General features: G+C 49.1%; 1 protein-coding gene across 1 annotated transcript in view; it reads left to right on the forward strand.

The window, feature by feature from the left end:
• Window positions 1-16,193, forward strand: part of cfap58 (cilia and flagella associated protein 58) — a gene marked incomplete at both ends in the record, with an annotated part of 33,311 nt that extends 17,118 nt beyond the window's left edge. The window contains 11 exons of the mRNA XM_084453801.1: window positions 872-954; window positions 1,770-1,961; window positions 6,126-6,287; window positions 7,024-7,170; window positions 10,051-10,191; window positions 11,384-11,607; window positions 12,647-12,758; window positions 13,191-13,295; window positions 13,474-13,593; window positions 14,650-14,783; window positions 16,079-16,193. Of these exons, the coding sequence (XP_084309927.1) occupies window positions 872-954; window positions 1,770-1,961; window positions 6,126-6,287; window positions 7,024-7,170; window positions 10,051-10,191; window positions 11,384-11,607; window positions 12,647-12,758; window positions 13,191-13,295; window positions 13,474-13,593; window positions 14,650-14,783; window positions 16,079-16,193 (1,535 nt within the window). The remainder of the gene's footprint in view (window positions 1-871; window positions 955-1,769; window positions 1,962-6,125; window positions 6,288-7,023; window positions 7,171-10,050; window positions 10,192-11,383; window positions 11,608-12,646; window positions 12,759-13,190; window positions 13,296-13,473; window positions 13,594-14,649; window positions 14,784-16,078) is intronic.
• Between the last annotated feature and the right edge of the window lie 8,267 nt (window positions 16,194-24,460).

The following is a 24,460-nucleotide window of genomic DNA, read 5'->3' on the forward strand; positions in this document are numbered from 1 at the left end:
CAGGGGCCAAGGGGAGTACACGATCTGACTCTCCTCAGGGGCCGAGGGGAGTACACGATCTGACTCTCCTCAGGGGCCGAGGGGAGTACACGATCTGACTCTCCTCAGGGGCCGAGGGGAGTACACGATCTGACTCTCCTCAGGGGCCGAGGGGAGAACACGGAAGGCCCTTTTCATATGACGTCACAGATGCTCATGCTTTCTGACACCGTGGACACTTAACAGTCTCTCTCACACTCTCTCTCTCCCTGTTTCTGTCTCTCTCTCTTTTTCTCCTCACTCTCTGTTTCTGTTTCTGCCTGTTTCTCTCTCTTTGTTTCTGTCTCCCTGTCTTTCTCTGTCTGTCCCTTTCCGTTTCTCTCTTTCTCTCTCTTTCTCTCTCTCTCTCTCTCTCTCTCTCCCCAATCCCTGCATCTCTCCCTGTCTCTGCCCTCCCTGTTTCCCCTCTCCTTCTCTTCCCATCATCAGTCCTCCCTCTCTCATGCTCTCCTTTCCCCGGCTTCATGTATCTCTTCTCCTGCCTCCATCTCTTTCCCTGTTCTCTCTCTCTCTCTCTCTCTCTCTCTCTCTCTCTCTCTCTCACTCTCTCTCTCAATTTCTCTCCCACTCCCTCTCTCGCTCACTCATTCATCATCCCTCTCTCCGGCTCCATCTCAGCCCCATGTGCTCCGAATTGCCTCCAGACATGAAAATAACAGGCTTCTTCTCACTGGTGTAATTATTTCATACAGGCATGATGCCTGCCGCAAAGTGGTTCAAGACAGCACAATATTAATTGGTCTTCAAGAGAAGAGCCCATCAGGGGCTCTGAAAATGAAACAGGTGTTTCTCTCTCTCTCACTCTCTCTTTTTGTCTCTCTATCTCTTGCAGAGATGGAGTCATCCAAAAAGCAGATGGAGGTCGACAAGAAGGCCATAGATGAGCTGGTGCGGGAGAGAGACATCTTGAACAAGGTAGAGTATATCTACAGGAGAAGTGTGTGTGTGTGTGTGTGTGTGTGTGTGTGTGTGTGTGTGTGTGTGTGTGTGTGTGTGTGTGTGTGTGTGTGTGTGTGTGTGTGTGTGTGTGTGTGTGTGTATGTATGTATGTGTGTATGTATGTATGTATGTGTGCGCACGCTCGCTCGCGCGCGAGTGAGTGAGCCCCTGTGTATGGCTAAATAATCTATAGTCTCTTCACCTCCATCTTAAAGGAGGCGGGCCACCCTCGGGTCCACAACATGCCTATTACATCCTAACCAGATGTACCTGACATTATTACACGTGCGGCGTATCGCTTGTGAGAGCTGAGATGAAGGAGAAAGGGGAGAGTCAAGGTGGAAGGAGATGGAACATGCAAAGAGGAATAGGAGGATATTTCATTTCACAATCAACTGTGTTTAGGGCTATGTCAGATTGTTCCAACACCTCTAGCTTGGGACATATTGTTTGTAGATCAGTATTGTTTTTTTTTTCTCTTTAGTCCATTATCATACCGTACACTCAGCAATATTTCTGGTTTATTTATTCACAGGTTTGGTTTGTTTAATTAGAATGGGATGTCACATAATTGCCTCAGTGGAAGCATATACAGTATCTTCTCCAAATACACTCTCAATCGACCAAACATGCTCTTATTCTCTTAGCTAATACATCCACCTTATCCATTGTACAAATATGTGTGCGTGTGCGTATGAATGTGTGTGTCCCTGTATGCTTGCATTTGTCTATGCTTGCATGTGTGTGTTTGTGTGTGTGCGTGCGTACGCACGTGTGTTTCCTAATCCCAGAACATGATCAAGGCGGCCAACGCCACAGAGAAGCAGCTGGACATCGTGAAGCTCCACGAGCAGTCCAAGAAGAACCTGGAGCAGGAGATCAAGAACTACCGCGACGAGGCCCAGAAGCAGCGCAAGATCATCTACCAGCTGGAGAAGGAGCGCGACCGATACATCAACGAGGCCAGCGACCTCACACACCAGGCAGGTGGACGGCCCCAGACATCGATCTCTGTAACAAACATGGAAACTGTTGACCTGACACACAAGACATGTGGACATCAGAGCAATTATCTGACATGTGAGGCAGGTGGACTAGCCTAGAGTAGTAGTGGTGTTTTGCAACAGGGAGAAGAAACAGGACAGGGTGGTTGACTAACCAGGCGCTTGAGGATGAGGGCAAAAAGCTTGGAATAGCCCTTTATGGCCTAGAGAAGATCATCCAGCTTAGACGTCATAGTCATTTCTCTCACAGCCATGGTTTGTCAAACACCCGGACGACTCAATAGAATAGCATGTGGTGTCAGAACATGCTATATGACTCGCAACACATGGCTCTCTGAGGCACAAAGCGCCTTTACTGTACGCGCCGCGCCGATTTGACAATTACGAGCGCTACGCGACACTTTATTGACGGCCTCTGGTTTCCTGTTAGACACAGCCCCCGACTGTCGTCCCTCGTGGCGGCGTCCCTGTCATCTCTGCGGCGTGCCTGTATCCAATTGATTCATGGCGTCCACTGAAAGGCATGATAATGGAGGAGGAGGAAATGCTAGCTGAGTTAAAGGCTGTCTGGGAGTATCATGAGAGCTGGAAATGTTAAAGATGGGGAACACAGACACATACAGCACTTGACATTTTCGCTTCGCTTGAGTCGCGCATATTTGCAGAATTGCCAGGCGACCGCTGGACTGAGACCTGTCACGTGTGTAATGGCAAGATTAGTCTCAACGCCAGACCCATGAGAGTTCTTACGCTGGTACACTACATAAGTTACGCTAACTACGTTACTGCATGCTGCAGATCTCTCTATGGGCCTGAGACCCTCCATGCTAAAAAATGGTTTTCGAATCCTGGCAATTGATTGGTAGTGCCAGCGACACCAATCAGTAACGATTTTCACTTTCTCCCACCCGGCCCCGCCCATTTAACCTGGGCTAGCGTCTCTCTTTGCTGCCAGACTCAATAAATATTATGAATCGCTGCGCATAACGACGTTACAGGCCAATATTGAAACATTAACATTAGTTTAACGTTATATCATGCGAGTATATGACGATAGATATTTTGGACCGTGCACTGCTAGAAGTTTGTTTGCATTCTATCGAGGAACTGAAAGATCTCCGTATGTGTTTGAAATACTTGGTTCTCATTGCTGCTACGTCACGTGCTACGTGCTGTCACTCTTTCAATTTTGACCCCTAGACTCTCCCTTGGAAAACCAGCTGCGGCGGTGAAGTGGCACAAACTATTATGTAGCGTGCAGAGCTAGATTCAATGTAATATTTGAGTCTGGAGAGAGACTATGGCAAAATTTGCCTACTACACTACACTGGAGTAAACTTGTTTGAAATATAGAACAGAGTTGAAGAGAAGAAAATAGTAGAGTGCAGTAGAGTTGACAAGAAGAAATGAGTACAGCAAAGTTGACAAGAACTTGAAAAAAAAGAGTAGAGTAGGATGGAATTGAATAGAACAGAATACATTTGAAGAGTCGAGTCATTCCCCCGTGATGCACTCCGCTGACAGTACCACTCTCTGCACGATCTTACTCCCACACCAGGCAGTAGGGCTGGGTTTAAAAAATCGATTCATAGATTCTGAATCGATTCTGAATCAAATGATTCTGAATCGATTCATGAATCCCAAAATCGATCTTTTATTTAATGAATGAATGAATAAATGAAGGAATGAATAGTTCATTAATTCATTCAATGATTCATTCATTCATTCATTTTTGGAAATCAGTATCGATACCCAGCCCTAGTATTGATGTGTTGTATAACTTGGCAGTCATGTAATTAAGGTTACAGCAAAAAAACAGGTTTTAGTAACACTAACCGAATCGATATTGAATCGAATCGAATCAAATCTAATTGAATCGTGATAATCGATTCTGAACCTTGTGAATCGGAATCGAATCGATTCTTGAAATTCGACTCGATACCCAGCCCTACCAGGCAGTGATGCTCCCAGCCAGGATGCTCTCAATTGTGCATATAGAAAGTATGGAGTATCTGGGGATACTCCAGAGTTTCCCAGACGTCTGAGATGATACAGTCTCTGCCTTGACTTCCTCACCGTGTCCATGTTGGATCCTTGGTGATCTGGGCACCAAGATACTTGAAGTTTTCCTCGCTGTCCACTGGGGTCACACACCCACTGATGTTTAGAGGGTTGTTGGTCATCTCCTCCTTCCTCCTATAGTCCACCGACATCTCCATCGTCTAACTAACATTCAGATGGAGGTGGTTGTCGTGACACCACCGAGTCAGGCACCCCACTTCCTCCAGATAGGCCTTCTCATCGTTGTTGGTGATCAGGCCTACCACAGCTGTATCGTCAGCGAACTTGACGATGGGTTAGGAATCAAAGTCAGTCGTACGTGTGTGTGTGTACAGGGAGCACAGCAGCGGGGACAAGATTCCTATTCACACACACCTAAAAACTCCTCCTTTTCCCTGTTTGATTCTGTGTCTGTTGTCAGTGAGGGGCTGAGGCGGCATGATTGGTGTACAAATTAAACCCAGAAATCTCATTAGATTTGGAGAGGAGCATCTGGGGGCCAGTGTTATTTGATGTTCGTTATTTCTCTGTTTGAAACACCTTACCACTGATCTCTCCTGCTTCTGAGCAGGGAAGGAAGTGGAAATACACCGCTACATGAAACGCTGTTTAGCTCTCTGTTCCCCACTGAACGTCTCCCACTTTGTCTTTGTGTCACACTGTTCGAATTCAGAGTGTGAGAGGGAGGGGAAGAGGCTTAAAAAGGACGAGCCTGTTCGACCGTTTGTTAGCGCCAGGCAGTGTGTTAGGCAGCTGTCATCCCCAGGTTGCATGATCACTTCCTGTCTCTCTCTAATGAGGTCCCACACCTGGTGAGCTCTCCTTTATTCGCCTCCCTCAACCCTCACTCATCCACATACCTCATCCCCCACCCGATGTCCACTCGCTTCTCCTTCCTCTGTCCTTCCATGCCCACGCCACATCCTTCCTCTCCTCCCCTCTGCTCCTCTCTCCTTCCATGCCCACGCCACATCCTTCCTCTCCTCCCCTCTGCTCCTCTCTCTCCTGCCATACCCACGCCACATCCTTCCTCTCCTCCCCTCTGCTCCTCTCTCCTTCCATGCCCACGCCACATCCTTCCTCTCCTCCCCTCTGCTCCTCTCTCCTTCTATGCCCACGCCACATCCTTCCTCTCCTCCCCTCTGCTCCTCTCTCTCCTGCCATACCCACGCCACATCCTTCCTCTCCTCCCCTCTGCTCCTCTCTCCTTCCATGCCCACGCCACATCCTTCCTCTCCTCCCCTCTGCTCCTCTCTCTCCTGCCATACCCATGCCACATCCTTCCTCTCCTCCCCTCTGCTCCTCTCTCTCCTTCCATGCCCACGCCACATCCTTCCTCTCCTCCCCTCTGCTCCTCTCTCTCCTTCCATGCCCACGCCACATCCTTCCTCTCCTCCCCTCTGCTCCTCTCTCTCCTTCCATGCCCACGCCACATCCTTCCTTTCCTCCCCTCTGCTCCTCTCTCTCCTTCCATGCCCACGCCACATCCTTCCTCTCCTCCCCTCTGCTCCTCTCTCCTTCTATGCCCACGCCACATCCTTCCTCTCCTCCCCTCTGCTCCTCTCTCTCCTTCCATGCCCACGCCACATCCTTCCTCTCCTCCCCTCTGCTCCTCTCTCTCCTTCCATACCCACGCCACATCCTTCCTCTCCTCCCCTCTGCTCCTCTCTCTCCTGCCATACCCACGCCACATCCTTCCTTTCCTCCCCTCTGCTCCTCTCTCTCCTTCCATGCCCACGCCACATCCTTCCTCTCCTCCCCTCTGCTCCTCTCTCTCCTTCCATACCCACGCCACATCCTTCCTCTCCTCCTCTCTCTCCTTCCATACCCATGTCTTCCTCTCCTCCTTTGTGTCCCTCTCTTTCTCTCTCTCTCTCTCTCTCTCTCTTGCTCTTCTCCATTTCTGCCCTCTATCTCGATCTCTTCCTCTTCCCCTCATCTGCTGGTATTGCTCCTCTCTTGCTCTATCTCCCTCCACTCCATACCACCCCTTCTCTCCTCCCTCACCGCCCTCTCCCCCACCCCCGTCTGCCACGTCTCACCCCCCCCCCTCCCCTCCTCTCTCTCTCCACTCTTCCACAGGTGCTCCAGCACATGGAGGACATTAAAATGCGGGAGATGCAGATCTTCGAGTACAAGAAGAACATCGCCGAGGCGGAGACCAAGATGAAGCAGCAGCAGAACCTCTACGAGGCCATCAGGTCCGACAGGAACCTCTACAGCAAGAACCTCATAGAGTCCCAGGTAGGAGGCGGCGTATAGAAGCATAAACGCGCATGCACACACACATACACATATATACACACGTTTTTAACAGAAGTTTCTGGCTGTCTAGGACATAGACGCACAACACACACAAACGCATGTTTTCTAACAGCGGTCTCTCTATGACATACACACACTTTTAATGGCGGTATCTGTCCGTCTATGACTTACATGTCTTTTAGTTCAGCCGTCAAGTCACAGACTGTCTGTCTGACTGACGGTTACTTCTCACTCGCTCTCTCTCCCACTCGCACACGTACCTTCCTCCACTCCACTCCGCTCGCGTTAAAGTCAGCGCTGGCAGTACGTCTCATCTCAAACTCATATCATAGAGTCTAGTATAGCCTCTTCCTTATTCCTGCCCCCAAAATACTGAAAATAAACTGCAGATATTTTACTGGCGCAGCAGCAGCTTGGAAGCTGTGAAGAGAGAGAATGAAGGCTCTTGTCATTTGATTTAGCACACATCAAATAATAATTTTCCGACCGGAAAACTCATCCCTTTTTCAGAGATCTGCCCTTGCCCCGACAAGCAGTTCGACCTCGTCACGGGCTCCCTAACTTCTCTGTCCACGGGTATCATTTTTTAATGTGTCCTTTTATGCCCTCTCCCTCTTATCGCGCTCGTCTGCTCGACCTCTCTCTCTCTCTCCGACTCGCCCTCCTTTCGACCTCCCCTCAACCCCCCCTCTCTTCTCGCTCTCTTCTCTCCCAGGATGAGATCACAGAGCTGAAAAGAAAGTTGAAGATCATGAACCACCAGATCGACCAGCTGAAGGAGCAGATCAGTGGGAAGGAGACGGCTCTGGTCAAGGAGCACCTGGAGTTCCAGAGAGTGGAGAAGGAGAAGGAGGCCCTCAAGGTAACGCGCGCCCACGCGCCCACACACCCGCCCACCCACACACACACACACACACGCACAGTAACCTCCCGGGAGGGGGGTTACTCTGAGGAAAGGGGAGGCGGAGGCAGATGGGCAGATTTACTACGCCTAGGGGCGTGTTTATTTCTCCAACAACTGGTCAACCAAAAGTATGAACAAAAAAACTTGTTGATCAGTTGAACTTGAACAGTGAACTAAGGTGGGCGCACAGAGCGATCATGGCGGGAGGGTCCGGGGCGCTCAGCTGCCGGTTGGAGGTCGGGGGCTGGGGCTCTGGGTATCGCGGCCGTGCCGCGGAATACCGGGCTGTCAGGGCGCCTTCTCTTCCTGGGAGGTGAGGGAGAGAGAAAAGGATCAGTCCACAGGTCACACAGAGAAAAAAACCCCATAGAACAAAACCGTTCGTTTCGCTCGTCCAGCTGCGACGGGATGCGTCAGACTCACACTGCAGGTTGCTCAACTCGTGGTGTGGTTGAGCCGTTGGTTACCTGTCCGCGCTGTGGCTGGCCGGTGTTGGAGCGCCCTCTAGCGGCCTGCGGTGGAGCGTGATCATGTGGCGCGCCCCAAGCCCATGGGTGGGCGCCCACAACACACACACACACACACACACCTGGAGAACTCAGCCCCCATACAGAAGTATTTGGGCACTCTGGTTCCACCAATAGTCGACGGCAGAGACGTGGATGGATGGCCAAACTTTGAATCCTAGGCTACAGAATCTTGTTTTATCACGCTGTATCTTACCATAACGCTCTGTCTGGTTTGACTGGAGTCACAGTGTGGGCTGTAAAGCTGTCGGCTCCTGGACTATGTACAGCACATGTTCCCAGGAGACTGGCTTCAGCACTCGGTCGAGGCTTGTTCTCCTTCATCTGTATTTATCGCTCTCTCATTTCATCCTGCCTCATAAAAGCTGAAAGAAAATGGCCACTTAAGAAAATGTGGGACTGCTCACGCTGTCGCCTTCCCACTGTGCGGGGCCCAAAACAACAGTCTACTAACTCCTGTAACAGCCCTGCCGTGTGGGGAGACGGTTAGGCTCCTTTTGATGAATTCTGGTTCATCGCGAGCGCTCTCTCTCCCGGCCTCACAGCGTGCGGCTTGGCTAACGCACAGCTCGTCAAGGAGATTTGTATTTGTGTACCGCAGCCACCTTTCGTGGGATTCTGCTGTACTTTGGGACCGATGAATTACAGCGTAGGCGCTAGGCCCAGGTAGCTAGCGCTTTAGGTACAGGTAGGATGGGTGCATTGTACATGTACTGTACAGGTGTCGTTCATACAGTAGGCCGTCACGTGGTGAATACGTTCCGAGTGACATGATGGGCGTCGTTTTGTACTGTATGTGTGTGAGAATGCGAAGAGGCAACGCCGGTAACCGGTAGGGGAATGTAATGTGAGGTCGGTTCTCAGGGAGTTTTTTTTGTTTGTTTGTTTGTTTGTTTTTGAACACTAATTTACCACAGGGTCTCATGCGTTGAAACACAGGCCTTGTTCTTGGACACCTTCCCTCCAGTTGTGTCTGAATAGATCCACCCAGGACTAGACAGGATAGCGCTCAAGAATGTGTTGCACGAAAACCACCAACCTGTCGGCAAGTGAGAGGCACAGTGACAGCATGAGTGTGCATAACGGTGTCATTATTACCATTTTTTGTTGAATTTACAAAACCCTGTCATGTAGCCCAGCCCATATAGGTTCTGACCGGCATACTCATGTTGAAAAAAGTGTAGGCCACAAACTGAACAAAAGCTGGAGTTGGAGAGATGCAGAGAGAGGGTGTCCAGCCAGCCAGCCAGCCAAAAGCGCAGGTGTAGCAGCAGTTCCTCCTGTGCAGAATCAGATGAGGGGAGAGAGAGTGTGTGTGTGCGTGTGTATAAAGTGTCTTATTGGCCACACAGCAGTGCAGTCGCTGGTGGAATGTGTCCGCGTTTGACCCACTCAAGCTAGGAGCAGTGTGCCCGGGGAGCAATTTGGGGTTCTGTATCTTGCTCAAGGACACTTCGACACGTTGCCGGGAGGAGCCGGAATCAAACCGGGGACCTTCCCGTCCCCACCTACTCTACCTCCTGAGCTACCGCCGCCCTTGTGTGTGTGTAGCTCATTGGCATTTAAAGATACAGACACATGAAACAGTGCGTCCAGTACAGGATACAGGAGGAAACAGACGGACACAGAGGCATGCTAGCATGTTTAATCTGAGTGATATTTTCAGCAATTATACTCAAAGACATGTTTTGGGGACCCCAGAAACCTACAGTATATTAACTTGAAAATGAGCATAATAGGGGAACTTAAATGCTCATCTTCAGTATTTTTTTCTTCTTTTTCTTTTTTTTCACTCTTCTCGTTGAATCCTGATTATAATCGTTCCGTGATATGGCCCTGTTTTGATAGTGCTATGATAATTGAATCATAAGTCACGCCGCAATAAAAAAAAAACATTAGTGGAAGCTTCAAAGTGAGCTTTGTTCACATATGGCACAAAAACACTTCAAATCTGATTGGAGGGTTTTCAGCTGGTCACAGTTCATTGCTTTGGAGTTAAGCAGTGCTACATAGTGTCATTAATTATATGGAGGAATTAGCTACAGTTGGTTGTGCAGTGACGCAGAGGAATATACTGTGCGAGCTCATGTTGACCCCGAGATAGCAAGTGATGTTTCTGGATCGAACGTTAAGATCTCCGTAATTTCTTCTCTAAAGAGTCTTTGACCGCCCTGAGCATCAATTTATCTCCATCACCTGTCTCTCTCATTCTCCGAACTACATTTCAAACTGGTCCACTTTATCACTATCAAATGCCACTTTATTAAATGCCCTGTGTGTGTGTGTGTGTGTGTGTGTGTTGCCTCCACAGGCAGAGCTGCAGAAGATGAAGCAGCAGGCCCAGGAGACAAAGCAGTTCATTGACAACCAAGAAGCGGAGGAGAGGAAGCTCCTGAGCATCATCGCCGACGCTGACGCTGAGCGGCTCCGGCAGAAGAAGGAATTAGATCAGGTGAGATGAGGGAGGAATGGGGAGGGGGGGGGGGCGGTTAGGGTTAGGTTTGGGGGGGAGGGCCTTACCTGCCTCAGTGAGAAAACTCACTGCTCCCCTGAACGGTCCAGGGATGAAACAGAGTCTGGTCCTGTTTTCCCAGCGTAATTAAACCCGGCACCGGGCCCTCTCTGTCTGAAGCCCAAATCCTCCCCCCATTCCTCATAACGGTAGAACGCCCTGCTGTCCGGATAGCTGTCCATGAACCCTCCGTCGGGTTCAGAGAGTCAGGGAGCGCTTGATAATAAGCACGGCGCCGGAGTCAGCAGGTGAGGCGGGGAGGGTGGGCGGTTCGACGGTCAACACGGATCAAAGGGATGAAAAAGGCCCCGGGCTAACTGGCGCGATGAGGAACTGTTTGTAATACACAAGGCGGTTATCAGGGCAGGGTTCAAGTGTGTGCGTGTGAGGGCGTGTGAAGTACAGAGAGAGAGGGTCTGCTTGTAATCGAGTGAGTGAGTGGGTGTGTGTGCGATTATGTCTGGCTCACTAGCTCTGAGAGTCTGAGAGAGTGTGTTGAGAGAGTGTGTATTTGTGTTATGTGTGTGTTTGTGTGTGTTTGTATGTATGTATCTCTCTGTCAGTGTGTGTGTGTCTCTTTGTGTTTGTATGTATCTCTCTGTCAGTGTGTGTGTGTCTCTTTGTGTTTGTATGTATCTCTCTGTCAGTGTGTGTGTGTTTGTATTTATCTGTTTGTCAGTGTGCTTATGTGCACCCCTCGTCTCTTCAGGTCAGCCCAAAGCCCAGCCCAGTCTGTGGACTCGGGGCTCAGTAGGCCAATTACTCTCGGGTCTGCAGCCCTAAAGGGCACAACATCCAGGCAGGAAAGACTGTAAAATGGGGGAGCCTTTGTGTGGCGGTTGTTGCAGTGAAGTGTGAAGACCTTCTTGGGAAAAGGCGAGGCCTTTTTGGGAGGACCTTCAGGCAAAGGCAGAGTTAAGCTTAATGCGCATCTACGTCGCACGAATCACAATGAGAGGCAGACCTCAATATGGATGGTCGGTAGATGGTACATAATCACTTCCGTTGTCTTAGACTAGTCCTGCTAATGTCATGCTTGTGACGCTCTCTGTCAAACTCCGATTTGCTGTCAATCGTTCTAATGATTTGTCCCCCCCCCCTCCCCCCCACTGGCCCCTTCACCGTTGTCAAGGTGATCAGCGAGCGGGACATCCTGGGCACCCAGCTGGTGCGACGCAACGATGAGCTGGCACTGCTGTACGAGAAGATCAAGATCCAGCAGTCCATGCTGAACAAGGGGGAGGTCCAGTACAGCCAGCGCCTGGAGGACATCCGCCTCCTCAAGATGGAGATCAAGAACATGAGGAGAGAGAAGGGCATCCAGGCCAAGACTGTGGCCAACGTGGAGGACCTGAGGTGAGGGACGGACGGACAGATGGGGGGTGGGGTTAGGGAGAGAGGAAGAGGACGTTTTGAGACTGGACGGGGGACTTTGGTCCGACCTGAGACTGCCACAGAGACAAATAGAGAGAGAAAATGAACGAGAGACAGATGAGGAGGGGGATGGAGAGAGGTAGATAGAGAGAGGCGGGAGAAGGGATGGAGAGAGACAGAGAAAGAGAGGCTCTAGCTTTTAAACATCTAGCACCCAAACCCATCGCTGAGTTCATTCCCATGAAATGAAATGGTCTTAATCGTAATCGACTCCGCCGTCTTCCCCTCCGTATCTCACCGCCGCCACACTTTTAAATTTTCACCCAGTTTGGTAGCCAATCGCACCCGACCTACTGTCCAACTGTCCCCTGTCTCTGCTGTGGAGGGTCTGTCGCACAACCCCGCGGTCGGCGATCCGGAAGAGAGAGCCAGCTACCTGACTCTCTAAAGCCCATGACCGTGACTCCCACACCAGACAGGGTTGCTGTCGAGCGGCGGATCCTTGCGCCGGAATTAAACTAACCACCCTCGGGAGGGGTAGCCCAATATGCCACTCCCCTGTGGGATCCATCCAGCCATATTCGGGTGTGGCGAGACCAGGGTGTGAACCCCGGTCCCCTGGGTCTAAGCCTGGTGCTTAGACCGCTACACCACCGTGGACCGTGGCCACCACACTTTCATCCATTTACCTCAGACGGGGCGAGGGATGATGATGATGATGATCATGATCATGGTGATGATGATGATCATGATGATGATAAGGAAAAGAGGGACGTTTAGTGAGTAGTTAGTTCCAAAAACAAATTTCCTTCCTTCCTCTCTTCTCTTCTCTCTCCGATGTGGGCAGGCCTATTTTCTCAGCGTAACCCTTTCTGACTGTGAGTCTTTCGAGGCTGTTTTTCAGAGAGGGGAATGTTATTGCGAGGAGAGGTGTTGTCATGGATCGAAATGAGATGTGACATGTACCTATAAGAGCATATGCTATTTGATGTGTGTGTGTGCGTGTGTGTGTGTGTGTCAGGCGTGAGGTGCACCACCTCCAGAGTGAGCTGCTCAAAGAGCGGACTCGGTGCAGAGCCATGGAGGAGATGATGGAGAAGCCCACCAACGTACACCGCTGGAGAAGGCTGGAGGTGAGGCCTCGCCATGCATGTGTTTGTGTGTGTGTGTGTGTGTGTGTGTGTGTAGTGTTATGTGAGTGATCATGGCTGCTTCCCATACGTTGTTTTTGTTCATACACATGTGTGTGGGTGTGTGGATGTTTGCGTGGGTGTGCGTGCCCTCGAAACTCCAACACAAGTCCACTACAGTTCCTGTTAACTCTTCGTTCCTTTGAGGGACCATAACTCGCTTTGGCCTAGCTCCTGAGAGAGACTGAGAACCTCTCTCTCTTAAAACACACACGCACACACAAGCCCCCCCCCCCCATCCCCCCAACCCCCCCCCCCCCCAACCCCCCCCCCCCACACACACACACACACACACTCTCCAGAGGTGAGTTAGTGGAGAGTTCCCATCTCTCTCCCTTTTCACCATTAACACCTCTGAATGACTCTCCCCCACAGGCCAGTGACCCCAGCACATACAAGCTGATCCAGAAGATTCACTTTCTGCAGAAGCGCCTTATAACCAAAACCGAGGAGGGGGTGGAGAAAGAGCTTCTATTACAGGTAAACAAATCCCCCCCCAATTAAAAATAAAACACCCAAAACATCCCCCTCATCGATGCCAGGCACCTTCGCCACCAGCAAGGTGACAAAAGTATTTTCACGCCTTCCGTCAGGACACAGAGGTTCTTCAGCGAGTCCACTCTCTCTCTCTGTCTCTGTCTCTCTCTGTCTCTATCAGGAGAAAGAGAAGCTGTATGTGGAGCTGAAGAAGATCCTGGCCCGCCAGCCCGGTCCCGAGGCGGCCGAGCAGCTTCAAATTTACCAGCGGATTCTCCGGGAGAAGAACAAACAGCTCCAGGTCTCCTCTCCAGAGTAGACTAGCTAATACCTTTAGCATTTTCTTTATTTGGCTTCTGTCACCGGGAATATGTGGCTTAATGAATAACAGTCAGTAAATGTCAATATCAGTAAATGTCAACTGATGCTATTTGGTACTGTCATGCCAAAATGTGTCCGGTTGCCAAATAGTGTCCAGGTTGATGCAATGGTCTGTCATTGCTATACCAATGTGACAGGCTCGCATTCCTGACATTCCTGAGTAATGTTGGGATGTTTGTTTACCTCAGAATCCCCATTGATTCCTGGGTTAGCTATAAAAATGCAGGTTAAATTCACGTTCGTAGTAGCTAAATCTGCCCATGGACATTTTTTCAGCAGCAGATATCTTAGTTACAACAAGATTGAGCTAGCAATGCCCCAGAGGAGCTGCACGGTGGCTGTGCTCCACTGTATATCTCTGACTGTGTTGCCTTGGGGGCGCGGAGAGCAGAGCATGCAGATGCAATTCCACCCTATCTGCCATAGCAGATGAACTAGCAAAGTACTATATGTACTATGACATGCTGTACAACTCAATTTGAATGTTAAACGGCAGACAGGTGCTCCGGGACTGAATGAAACCCAAATAGTTTTTCCAGCCTACCAAACACTTTGCTTCCATCCCACAAGTCTTCAATTCTGTGTAAAAGCTCCACTGGAACAGTTCCCCTCTGCTGAACAGTGGATTTGATTTTCTCTCTCTCTCTGACTCGCTCTCTCTTTCTCTCTCTTGCCCTCCATCCCTCTCATTGATCACAGTTGCAGAGTAAAGCCAGTCTTTAGCCATGAAGTCATTAGAACATGCTACTGTAGAGTTAACTGTTAATACAATTGATACTCTATAAAAACAATAGAGTTGTTGTGAGGACGTTCTGTTCTGAGGCCCCATACAATGAATGAATATGAATCGACACAATTACTATTAGCTAGTGTGTGAAACAAAAACACATACAAGCTGTCCAGATGTGGTCCGATAACACAGAGAAGGTGTTTTGTCCTCGGCTCAGTTGTCTGACAGAGATCCCCTCTTCCTCAGTGTCTAACGGCAGAGGTGAACATGTACAAGTCCCAGATGAAGGACTACAAGTCGGACATGGAGAGGCTCACCCATGAACGAGAGGACATCCAGAAGAAGTACCTGGCCCAGAAACGCAGGGAGCAGCAGGCCAGGTGAGAGAGCACTTTCTGCCGACCTACTCTCTACTTACAGTACCTACTACTCTCTACTGTGTGTGTGTGTGTGTGTGTATGTCAATTATCAGACGGATAATAATTAATTAGGATGGATGGATGCTGTTCCTTCTGATACTGATCTGGCTCTCATTCATTCATCTGGAAGAGGACAGACGGCCATGTGTTGGCAACACCGGTTCCCCTCATCTAGACAATGAGATATATTATATATATATATTATAGTTGCTTGGCATAACACTAGCTGTAGCTGCTTTGAAAGATGCTTCAGACAGCGAGAGAGGAGGGGAGAAGGGAAGAATGAAGAGATGGAGTGTGTGTGTGTGTGTGTGTGGGGGGGGGGGTATATGTGATATCAGTTTGAATGAGTGATAGCACGCATCCCCCCCCACCCCCCACTACCCGAAAAAACACGGTTCGCAGATCGATTACCGTGGTCCAATGAAAGCATATCATCAAATCCACCCTGGTACTGTGGAACCAACCTGGAAATGCAATTGCTGGCCGATTTCATTCCTAGACTGTCAGAATGCATTAGCCTGGAGATGATGCTTATGTTCCTTTAAGTTCCTTAAGTGACTTTAATGGAGAGTTTGATCAAAGCGCCACTCTAGCGGACGTCTGGACCCGGATACATGGACTCAGCCATGTACGTTATTCTTCAGGTTTGCTTTGTCCCCTGGGCACAATTTCATTTGTGCTTGTATGTGGTTGTTTTTATTTTGCGTGGGAATAAAGCTTGTTGTTTTTTCGTCTGCTCTCCCCAAAATGTCTACAAAATGATAGAACACAGGCAGACATTATACAGACACTGGGTGTTGGTTGAGGAGGTTGCCAGGTTTGCGAAAGAGGAGGACAGTGAGAGAGGGTGAGAGGTGACTTTAAAAAACCTGGCAGAATTAGCAATGAGAGTACTCCCCTCTCTCTGGAGAGAAAATGAAGCCTTTGCCAGCTGCTCTGTGTGTGTGTGTGTGTGTGTGTGTGTGTGTGTGTGTGTGTGTGTGTGTGTGTGTGTGTGTGTGTGTGTGTGTGTGTGTGTGTGTGTGCACGCGTGAGTGTGTGCATGTGCGAGAGACACTGCGAGATAGTGTGAGACAGGAGAGCGAGAGATATGCTGGAACGCGTGGGTAAAAGTGCGTGTGCACGTGCATTTGTGGCTCTGCCTGTGTTCTGTCTGTTAGTGACACATTGCAATCTAATTTCCTGGGACTGCACCCCTCCAACACATCACCCTCCCCCCTCCTTTCCTGCCCCCACCCCCCATGTTCCTACAGAGAGAAGGAGAGGAGTCAGGTCCAGGGGGAACAGTTGGCCCCGCCGCAACGCAGCGATGGACCCCGCTTTACGGGCGGGGGCTTCAATCTCAAACAGAAGGACAGAGGAACTTAGAGCCAGAAGAACGAGAGAAAGAGAAAGAGGGGAAGAACCCCCACCACCCTCCTTATGCATTTGGAATAGCTCTATCTCAACCACCACACCTTATTTTATATTTTTACTCTTTATCTTAGTTGTATTATATACATTGATGCTATGCTGTTGACCGAAGCCTTGTCTTAAGCATTTCATTGATACTGTTACTCTGCATACTGTACTTGAGAGCTGCATATCTGCACAGCCGACCTCCTCCGCCCATTAGCTATTGTTCAAGTAGGTAGCCTATCAGAAACATGGTCGACAATTAGTGTAAACAGGGTTGTGCCCTAGATTAGCCAACTGAAAACAAAACAAGAAAAAAGAGGAGTAGCCAACGTTATATTGCTAACGCTGAAGACATAAAACATAAATGAACCAGCACTTTTAGTTTTAAAAGCTAAATACATTTAAAAAAAAAAAATGTATAGGCCTTGTGGCAACCACTGGCCTTGACCAGGGTGAGACACACACAGTGGGGGATGTCCCATTTCGTTATTTGTAGCAGCCTCGTAAAGTGTGGATTTTCACACTTGGCTGGGCCCTTGTGCACCTCCGGAAGTATGTCACCCAAGTGCACACCTCAGGGGCGTAGGGCAGGTATTGGGACAGGGCCTGTTTAGTAACTTCACGCAGCAGAGACAGATTTAAACCCTGTAGCATTTATTACAATGAAGTTCAGGCGCAGGAAGGTTTGCCAAGGGACTTTTCCTCCATGGAAAGTATTATCGAGAGGGCCACGGCTGTCCAGCCCCGGTCACTTCAGGAGGAGCAGAGCAGAAACAGGTTATTGCAAATAAGAACTGAATGTGCCGCATGTTGTCAACAACTCCAGCTCCTTTCTGTTTGTTTCATTTCCCCTCTTACCTCTGGCTTCTCAGTTGACGGGCTGCAGCTGGGTATTCCGCGGGTAGAATCTACCCTACGACGTGCTTGTGTCATTCTGAGTTACTGTCCATAGTGCCTAGACGAAGAAGTTTGGTATTTAGTACTGTAGCTGTGACATGAGCAATGAGCACTCATATATCAAGAGTGCACAATTCGTCAAAATGTTTAAATATGGACAAATATGATTGTAAATACTGTACAATCAGGGATTATGATGATGAATACCAAACTAGTTATTTATCTCGGGGAGGAGAGCCTGGTTTCCATTCAATATCAGATTCAGATCAGAGATAAATCATTAAATGCATAAATACATAAAAAAAAAATACACATCTGTAAAAACCGTGTAGGCTATTTATTTATGAGTTTCTAAATGTATTTATGCATTTCTACATTTATTTACACATTTCTACATGTATATATTATGTATTTCTACATTAATTTATGGTTTTATGAATTTCTACATGTATGTATTATGTTAATAAAGTAGGCGGTCCTGACAAAACACCGGATTGGTCAACTGAGCGTACCAGACGGAAGCAACAAACTTGCCCGCAATTTCGTCAAGCCCCACAACGCCGACGTCTAACGTTATGTCCCATAGCCTGAATGTGGCGAATTGGAATAATAATACCAATAGAGAATCCATGAACAATCGTGTTATTTCTGTGGCCAAGTGAAGCGTGGGTAAGTAAGTTACTTGTAAGTAAGACCTGTTGCTTGTAATTGATTCACGAAAGTTGCTAGGCTACATTTTTATGGCACCTTTCCAGTCATTGCAGAGAAATGAAAGTCAAGGCTGTTTGGGAAAGTGAAACCTTAAAGTCGCACTGAAATGAAAAAAGCATTCTGTCCCATTTCGGTTCACATAAACAGGGCTAAACATGCATTTTCCTTTTACTATTAAGCACCGAACTGACGGAGGAACTAGATAAGGAAAAAATAAAGTAGGACACGAGGGAGGCTGTCATTAGTCAATCAGTGCATCATTCCATCAACTCAAGCAATCAATCAATAAACAGAACATTAAGTTTGCCCATCATAAATAATACAACCAAAACAAATAAACATTAATAATGTTAAAGGGCACATCTCAACAGACCTCATCAGAAGCTCAATAACATTGCGCCAGCCCTCATTGGCTGGCACAGATGACGCCCATGTCTGGAGGGGAGGACCCTCCTATATAAGGTGTAGGTGTCAGTCTTCATTCAAAAAAACTTCTTGCTTCTCTCAGAAGCCTGTCTACAACTGTGCGGGTAGCTAGCTAAAGCTGAACTGTCCACCGACTCGAGTGACCAACTCGGTTAACGGGCGCTTTGCTCTTTGCTGCTTAACTGCGTACGTTGTACAGAAAGTAGAAATACTTCTGACGGAGTATAATATTCCTGACACAGAGTAGCAATACTCATTTTCACAGAATACAGATTGTAGCAATACTTCCTGCATTACTAGCGGGTAGATAGCAATATCTACACTTTTTCGCACGGCAGCTGAACAAGCTAGCTAGCGATTTAGCAGACCTGCTAGCATCTAGCCTGCAACCCACTAGCTAGTAATGGCTAACGTTGAGACTAGTGAACACAGTACAGCCAGAAGTTTTGCTCGTGTGGCAAAAAGATAGCTAGCTGGGATACTCACTCCAAGTGTGTGGTATGTCTGGGACTCCCCCATGCCCAGTCTGCCTTTGACTCCTCAGACGAGTGTATCCACTGTGCTGCATTCCCCCCTAAACTTCTCTGCCGCCGGCTGGCCCGCCAGGCTAGCCTGCCCAGGGGGGATCCGCTCTTGTGTGGAGCAGCCGAAACGCTGCCCTCGCAGGAGGTGGAGGCGTCTCCAGCCATACCTGGACCGAGCTGGGCGGACTTAGTTCCACCGAGCCCTGACATCGGTTTCCAGGTGTTGGATGACGTGGGAGACGACGGCTTTGCCGTTGCTCATTTCCCAGGGAGAGATATAGACAACATAGACGGAGAGTCGCCCGACTCAGATCTCCTGTTGTCTACTGATGATGAGGAGGACTCCAACTTCTCCGTCAGTAGGCGTGGGGATGCAAAGCCCCCTACGCCTTCTGGAGGTACCCAACCTTCCGCGCCATCTCCCCTGGAGCTTGACATGCAAGACATGTGCAAGCGAGCGGCTAATTGGCTGATCCCATGGCCCATTGCCCAAGCCGAAGCTACTAGATCTCGTTTTGATGGCAAAAGACGGCGACAAAGAGGGGGAAACAGGTGACGCCGTTCTTCCCGAAGCTACTCGACAAGATAGCCACGTTGTTGAAAGATCGGCCGTTCAGCGAGAAACACCCCATGGTTGGGGGTTCTCAGCTGGATTGTGAGGGGATGGACTCCCTCGGCCTCCGCCACATTCTGTCGATTGAGCCTGTGGTAGCGAGCCATCTGCACCCGAAGGCTTCCGTGTCTTTGGCTACGTCCCTGCCTTCCAAGTCAGACCGCATCCAATCGAGCCTTACAGATAAGTGCTACAAGGCGGCGGCTCTGTCAGCGAGGGCTGTCAATGCCACTGCTCTCCTGTGAGCCTACCAGGCTGAGCTGGAGGAGGATATGACTGACAACCCAGATAATGCCCTGTGGGAAGAAATCTGCGTTATAACAGATCACATCCTTCGTCTCCACAAGATGGCCATTCAAGCCATGGGTAGATCCATGGGCCTCATGGTTCTTCAGGAGAGAGCACGCTGGCTCAGACTCACCAACCTGTCGGCAAAGGATAATTGGGAGGAGATCCTTGACACTCCTGTTGTCCCCCAGGGTCTCTTCGGTGCAGCAGTCAAATCCATGCAGACGAGATGTGAGGAGAAAAAGAGAGATGATGAGGCGCTGAAATTGTGCCTCCCGAGGAAGACGCAGCCCGCAGCACAAATGGCGCCACGGCAGTCGTACGCTCAGGCTGTCTCTCTCCCGGCCACTGCCTTCAAGATCCCAAAAGTGTCCAAACCGCAGGCGGCTCCGCAGGCCTCTAGAGGTGCTAAGAACCCGTGGGCTAGGAAGCAAGTTCACTGGGCCGGACCTCCGTCGTCTCCGCCTCCTCCTCCGGCAGCTGCGTCTGTGAGGAAGAAGAAGCGGACGGCCTAATAGCCTCTCCTCTGGGGGAGAGCCATTCTAGACCTCCGTGCTCTGAATCGGCATCTCAGAAAATACAGGTTCAGGATGTTGACACACTCCTCCCTGCTGCGTTTTGTACGGGCAGGGGACTGGTTTGCATCGATCGACCTGAAAGACGCTTATTTCCACATTCCATATACTCCCCGCACAGGAAATATCTGAGATTCGCTTTCCAGGGGATAGCCTACGAGTATGTGGTCCTCCCATTTGGGCTGTCTCTAAGCAGGGGCAATTTGGTTACTCTAAAACAATGTCAGAGGCTGTTGGGTCTGATGGCCTCCTCGGTTGTGGCCATACCTCTGGGGCACCTGTATATGAGAGGCGTCCAGCGCTGGGTGGCCTCCCTGGGTCTGGATCCTCACCGCGACGGTCACCGTCGTGTGAGGGTCTCCATGGACTGTTCGCTGGCCCTTTGTCAGTGGTTGAGTCCAGGTTTCTTGACTCAGGGCGTTCCTGTAGGACCTGTCCTGGCCAGGAAAGTGGTCACCACGGATGCCTCCCTGAGGGGCTGGGGTGCCACCTTCGAGGGGAGAACGGTGAACGGGGGCTGGGACCCACACGTACGTTCTACTCACATAAATGGCCTGGTACTGCTGGCCATTCACTTGGCACCGAAACATTTCCTCCCATGGCTGAGGGGGCATCATGTGTTAGTGAGGATGGACAACTCTACTGTCGTGGCCTATGTAAACAGACAGCAGGGGCTGAGGTCCCCTCAGTTACACAGGCTGGCACACAGACTGATAGTGCGGAGCAGCGCGCACTTGCAGTCACTGAGTGCGACGCATGTGCCGGGCATTCTGAACTACGGGGCGGATTTGTTATCCAGTGGCAACCCTCTGTATGTGGACTGGAGCCTTCACCCCGAGGTTTGGTCATGGTTCGGTCAGGCAACTGTGGACTTTTATGCTATGGCGGAGCACGCCCAGTGTCCCCTGTTCTTCTCTCTGCATGATCAGGGAGCCCCACTGGGGGGGGAGGCACTGGCACACGAGTGGCCGAGGACCCTCCTTTATGCATTCCCACTGGTGGCTCTCATTCTTCCGACTCTGGCCAGAGTGAGGGAGGGAGGCCTTTCAATGGTTCTAGTGGTCCCATGTTGGCCAGGGAAGCACTGGCTGGCAGAGATTTTTCAACAACGTGGCCGTTGACACCAGGGACCTGCTGACTCAGGCGCGGGGGGAAATATTCCACCCACACCCGGAGAGGCTGGCCCTGTGGGCCTGGTCCGTGAGGGGCTCAACCTGACTTTGGTGGGACTTCCTCACAGGGTTGTCGACACTATTCAGTGTGCCAGAGCCTCGTCAACCAGGACGTTGTACGGGCATAAGTGGCATGTGTTCAAGTCAAATGCTGTTCCTTTTCAGTGTTCTGTGACAGTGATTCTGTAGTTTCTACAGGACCTGATTGAGAAGGGTAAGGCCTTCTCAACAATTAAGGTGTATTTGGCAGCTATTTTAGCTTTCAATATTGGCTTTGGTGGAAGGACTGTAGGCCAGCACCTGTTGGTGTGCCAGGTTATGAAGGGGGCTTGGAGAAAACTGCCTTCGTCCAACCGTTGGCTTCTTCATGGGATCTTCCTACGGTACTGGATGCCCTTTCCTGTCCACCTTTTGAACCGTTGGAACTGGTGGAATTGAAAGTGTTGTCCCTGAAGATGGCCCTGGTGCTTGCTTTGGCCTCGGCTAAGCGCATAGGAGAAGTCCATGCACTTTCAGTGCACCGGGCGTGTACAAAGTTCTCCCAGGCAAGGCAAGGCAAGTTTATTTATATAGCACATTTCAGCCACAGGGCAATTCAAGGTGCTTTACATGAGACATCAAAAGCATTAAAACAAAAAGCAAGACATTATACATTTAAAACAAAAAGCAGGCCAAATTAAAAGCATTAAAACAAAAAGCAAGACATTATAGACATTTAAAACAAAAAGCAGGACAAATTAAAAGCATTAAAACAAAAAGCAAGACTGACTCTAGGGTCAGTTTGCTGCCTAATCCTGCCTTTATTCCAAAGGTTGTAGGCTATTGTTCCCCTATAGAACTGACATCACATCACACCAGTTCTAAGGTCTTTACACTGGCTTCCTGTCTGTCAAAGAATTGACTTTAAAATACTGCTGTTTCTTTACAAAGCACTGAATGGTCTAGGGCCAAAATATATTTCTGATCTGCTCATATGCTATGAACCATCCAGACCCCTTAGGTCGTCTGGCACAGGTCTGCTTTCTGTCCCCAGAGTTAAAACAAAACATGGAGAAGCAGCGTTCAGTTTTTATGCCCCACATATCTGGAACAAACTTCCATAAAACTGCAGGTCTGCTGCTCTTGGTTCTTTTAAAACAAGCCAGAATACTTTTATTTTTGCCAATGCGAGTTATGTTTATCTGTATACTGCACTGTAACTTTTATTCCTGTACTCTATTTGTCCTGCTTTTTGTTTTAAATGTATATAATGTCTTGCATTTTGTTTTAATGCTTTTAATGTCTCATGTAAAGCACCTTGAATTGCCCTGTGGCTGAAATGTGCTATACAAATAAACTTGCCTTGCCTTGCCTTGGAAGACACATACCAAATGATCTCTCATCTAAATCTTCAACAGTGTTCTGTCAGAGCTACATTGGGGGTCTGTGATCAGTTCTTTGCTGAGCTGATTGACAAAAAGAGCTCTGAGGTGACAAACTCATCAGAACCAAGGAGAGCGAGATGTTGAGAGAGACTGAGGGACACCTACACCTGAAGCAGGAGCTGGGGGGGCTGAGGAGAGCAGATGCTGAAGGAGTGCTCGTCCCACCCATAGACGACAACCCCCACTTCTTTGCGGTCAGTAGATGTCTTATGAGGTGATAGAGGGTCAAGAAAATACTTCACTTGAAGTGTTTTAGAACAAAGTGTTTTTTTGAGAGAAAGGTATTTGTGTTTTTGTGTAGTTGTTAATGGGACACCTTTGTGTTTAATCATGTTGTGTTGTGCAATGGTTTCACTTTTCATTTCTGCCTGTGTTCCTACCTGTCTGTCAAATAGACGTTACCCAGCATCACATTTAGTGCTGGTTGTTGGTGCTAAGACCAGGGCCGGTTCTGGGATGACAACTGGGGGGCAGTCTGAATTTGGTCTATTTTAATGTTGTATTTGTATTGTATTGTATTTGAGTTTTAAGTGCATTTTACAACATGGTCTCAAGAAAAGGTTAAAGGTTACAATTTTACATGACACATACTGTAGAAAGTAGGCAATACAGTATGAGATTTTGGTTGGGCACCCACCTAGGGTCGGTAATGGCTCGAACACGTGCGTATCCCGGCACAAATTAACATAAAAAGACAGAAGTGTCAGATACTGTATGTCACACATGGCTCGTAAGAACACTAGGAGTCACATCCATGGAACTTCGGCTCCACTGTGGCTCCCAGTGCAGCAGGAATTCAGGATAGTATGTGAATATATGTCCCTTGCCAGGAAGAATACAAGGACCTGGAGTCAGTGAAGACACAGGAGCTGTTCTCACAAATGGAAGACATCCTGTCCCGCCTGACCCCCGAGAACCTTCCGCTGCTGATGAAAGTGGTGAGGACCTACCCCATTAACACCGAGGAGAGACTGAAGGGCATTGTTGATCTCATCTATGGCAAGGCCATCTCAGACCCTGACAACTCTGAGGTGTACGCCAACATATGCAGAGGCCTGATGGGGGTAAGTCTGTTACTGTGGCTATCCCTCTCCGTGTGTTTGTGTTACGCTACGTTTAAGGTCCAGGGGTGACCTCCCTCGACCTCCCTCTCCCATTATGTCTTACCCTGCCTGTATAGGTTGAAGTTCCCTCCTCGGAAAATCACGCAGTGACATTGAATTTCCGCAAGTTGCTTCTGAACCGGTGCCAGGTAGACTTTGAGAGAGACAAGAATGATGAGTTGGAAGAGATTAAGAGGGAGCTGAATGCGGCCACTAACGTATGATATTGGACTCTCCCTCCCTTACACAGATATTCTACACACATATTCATGTTATTTGTTGTCCTTAGCCAGACCTGGGTTAAATAGTATAGTAAGTAATTTCAAATATGTTGCTTGTACTATCTTGAAGGCCATATCTGTAGATGCTCAACTAATTATGAATACACTTTCAACTAACTATCCACTAACCCTAACCAGATGCTACATATCAACAGATTTGCACTTGATATTTTGCTAATAGTAGCAGTCGATCGACGGGGCCCTTCAAAATAAAAGTATGACC

The sequence above is a fragment of the Borostomias antarcticus genome, assembly GCF_949987555.1.
Source record: "Borostomias antarcticus genome assembly, chromosome: 2".
NCBI classification, from domain to species: domain Eukaryota; kingdom Metazoa; phylum Chordata; class Actinopteri; order Stomiiformes; family Stomiidae; genus Borostomias; species Borostomias antarcticus.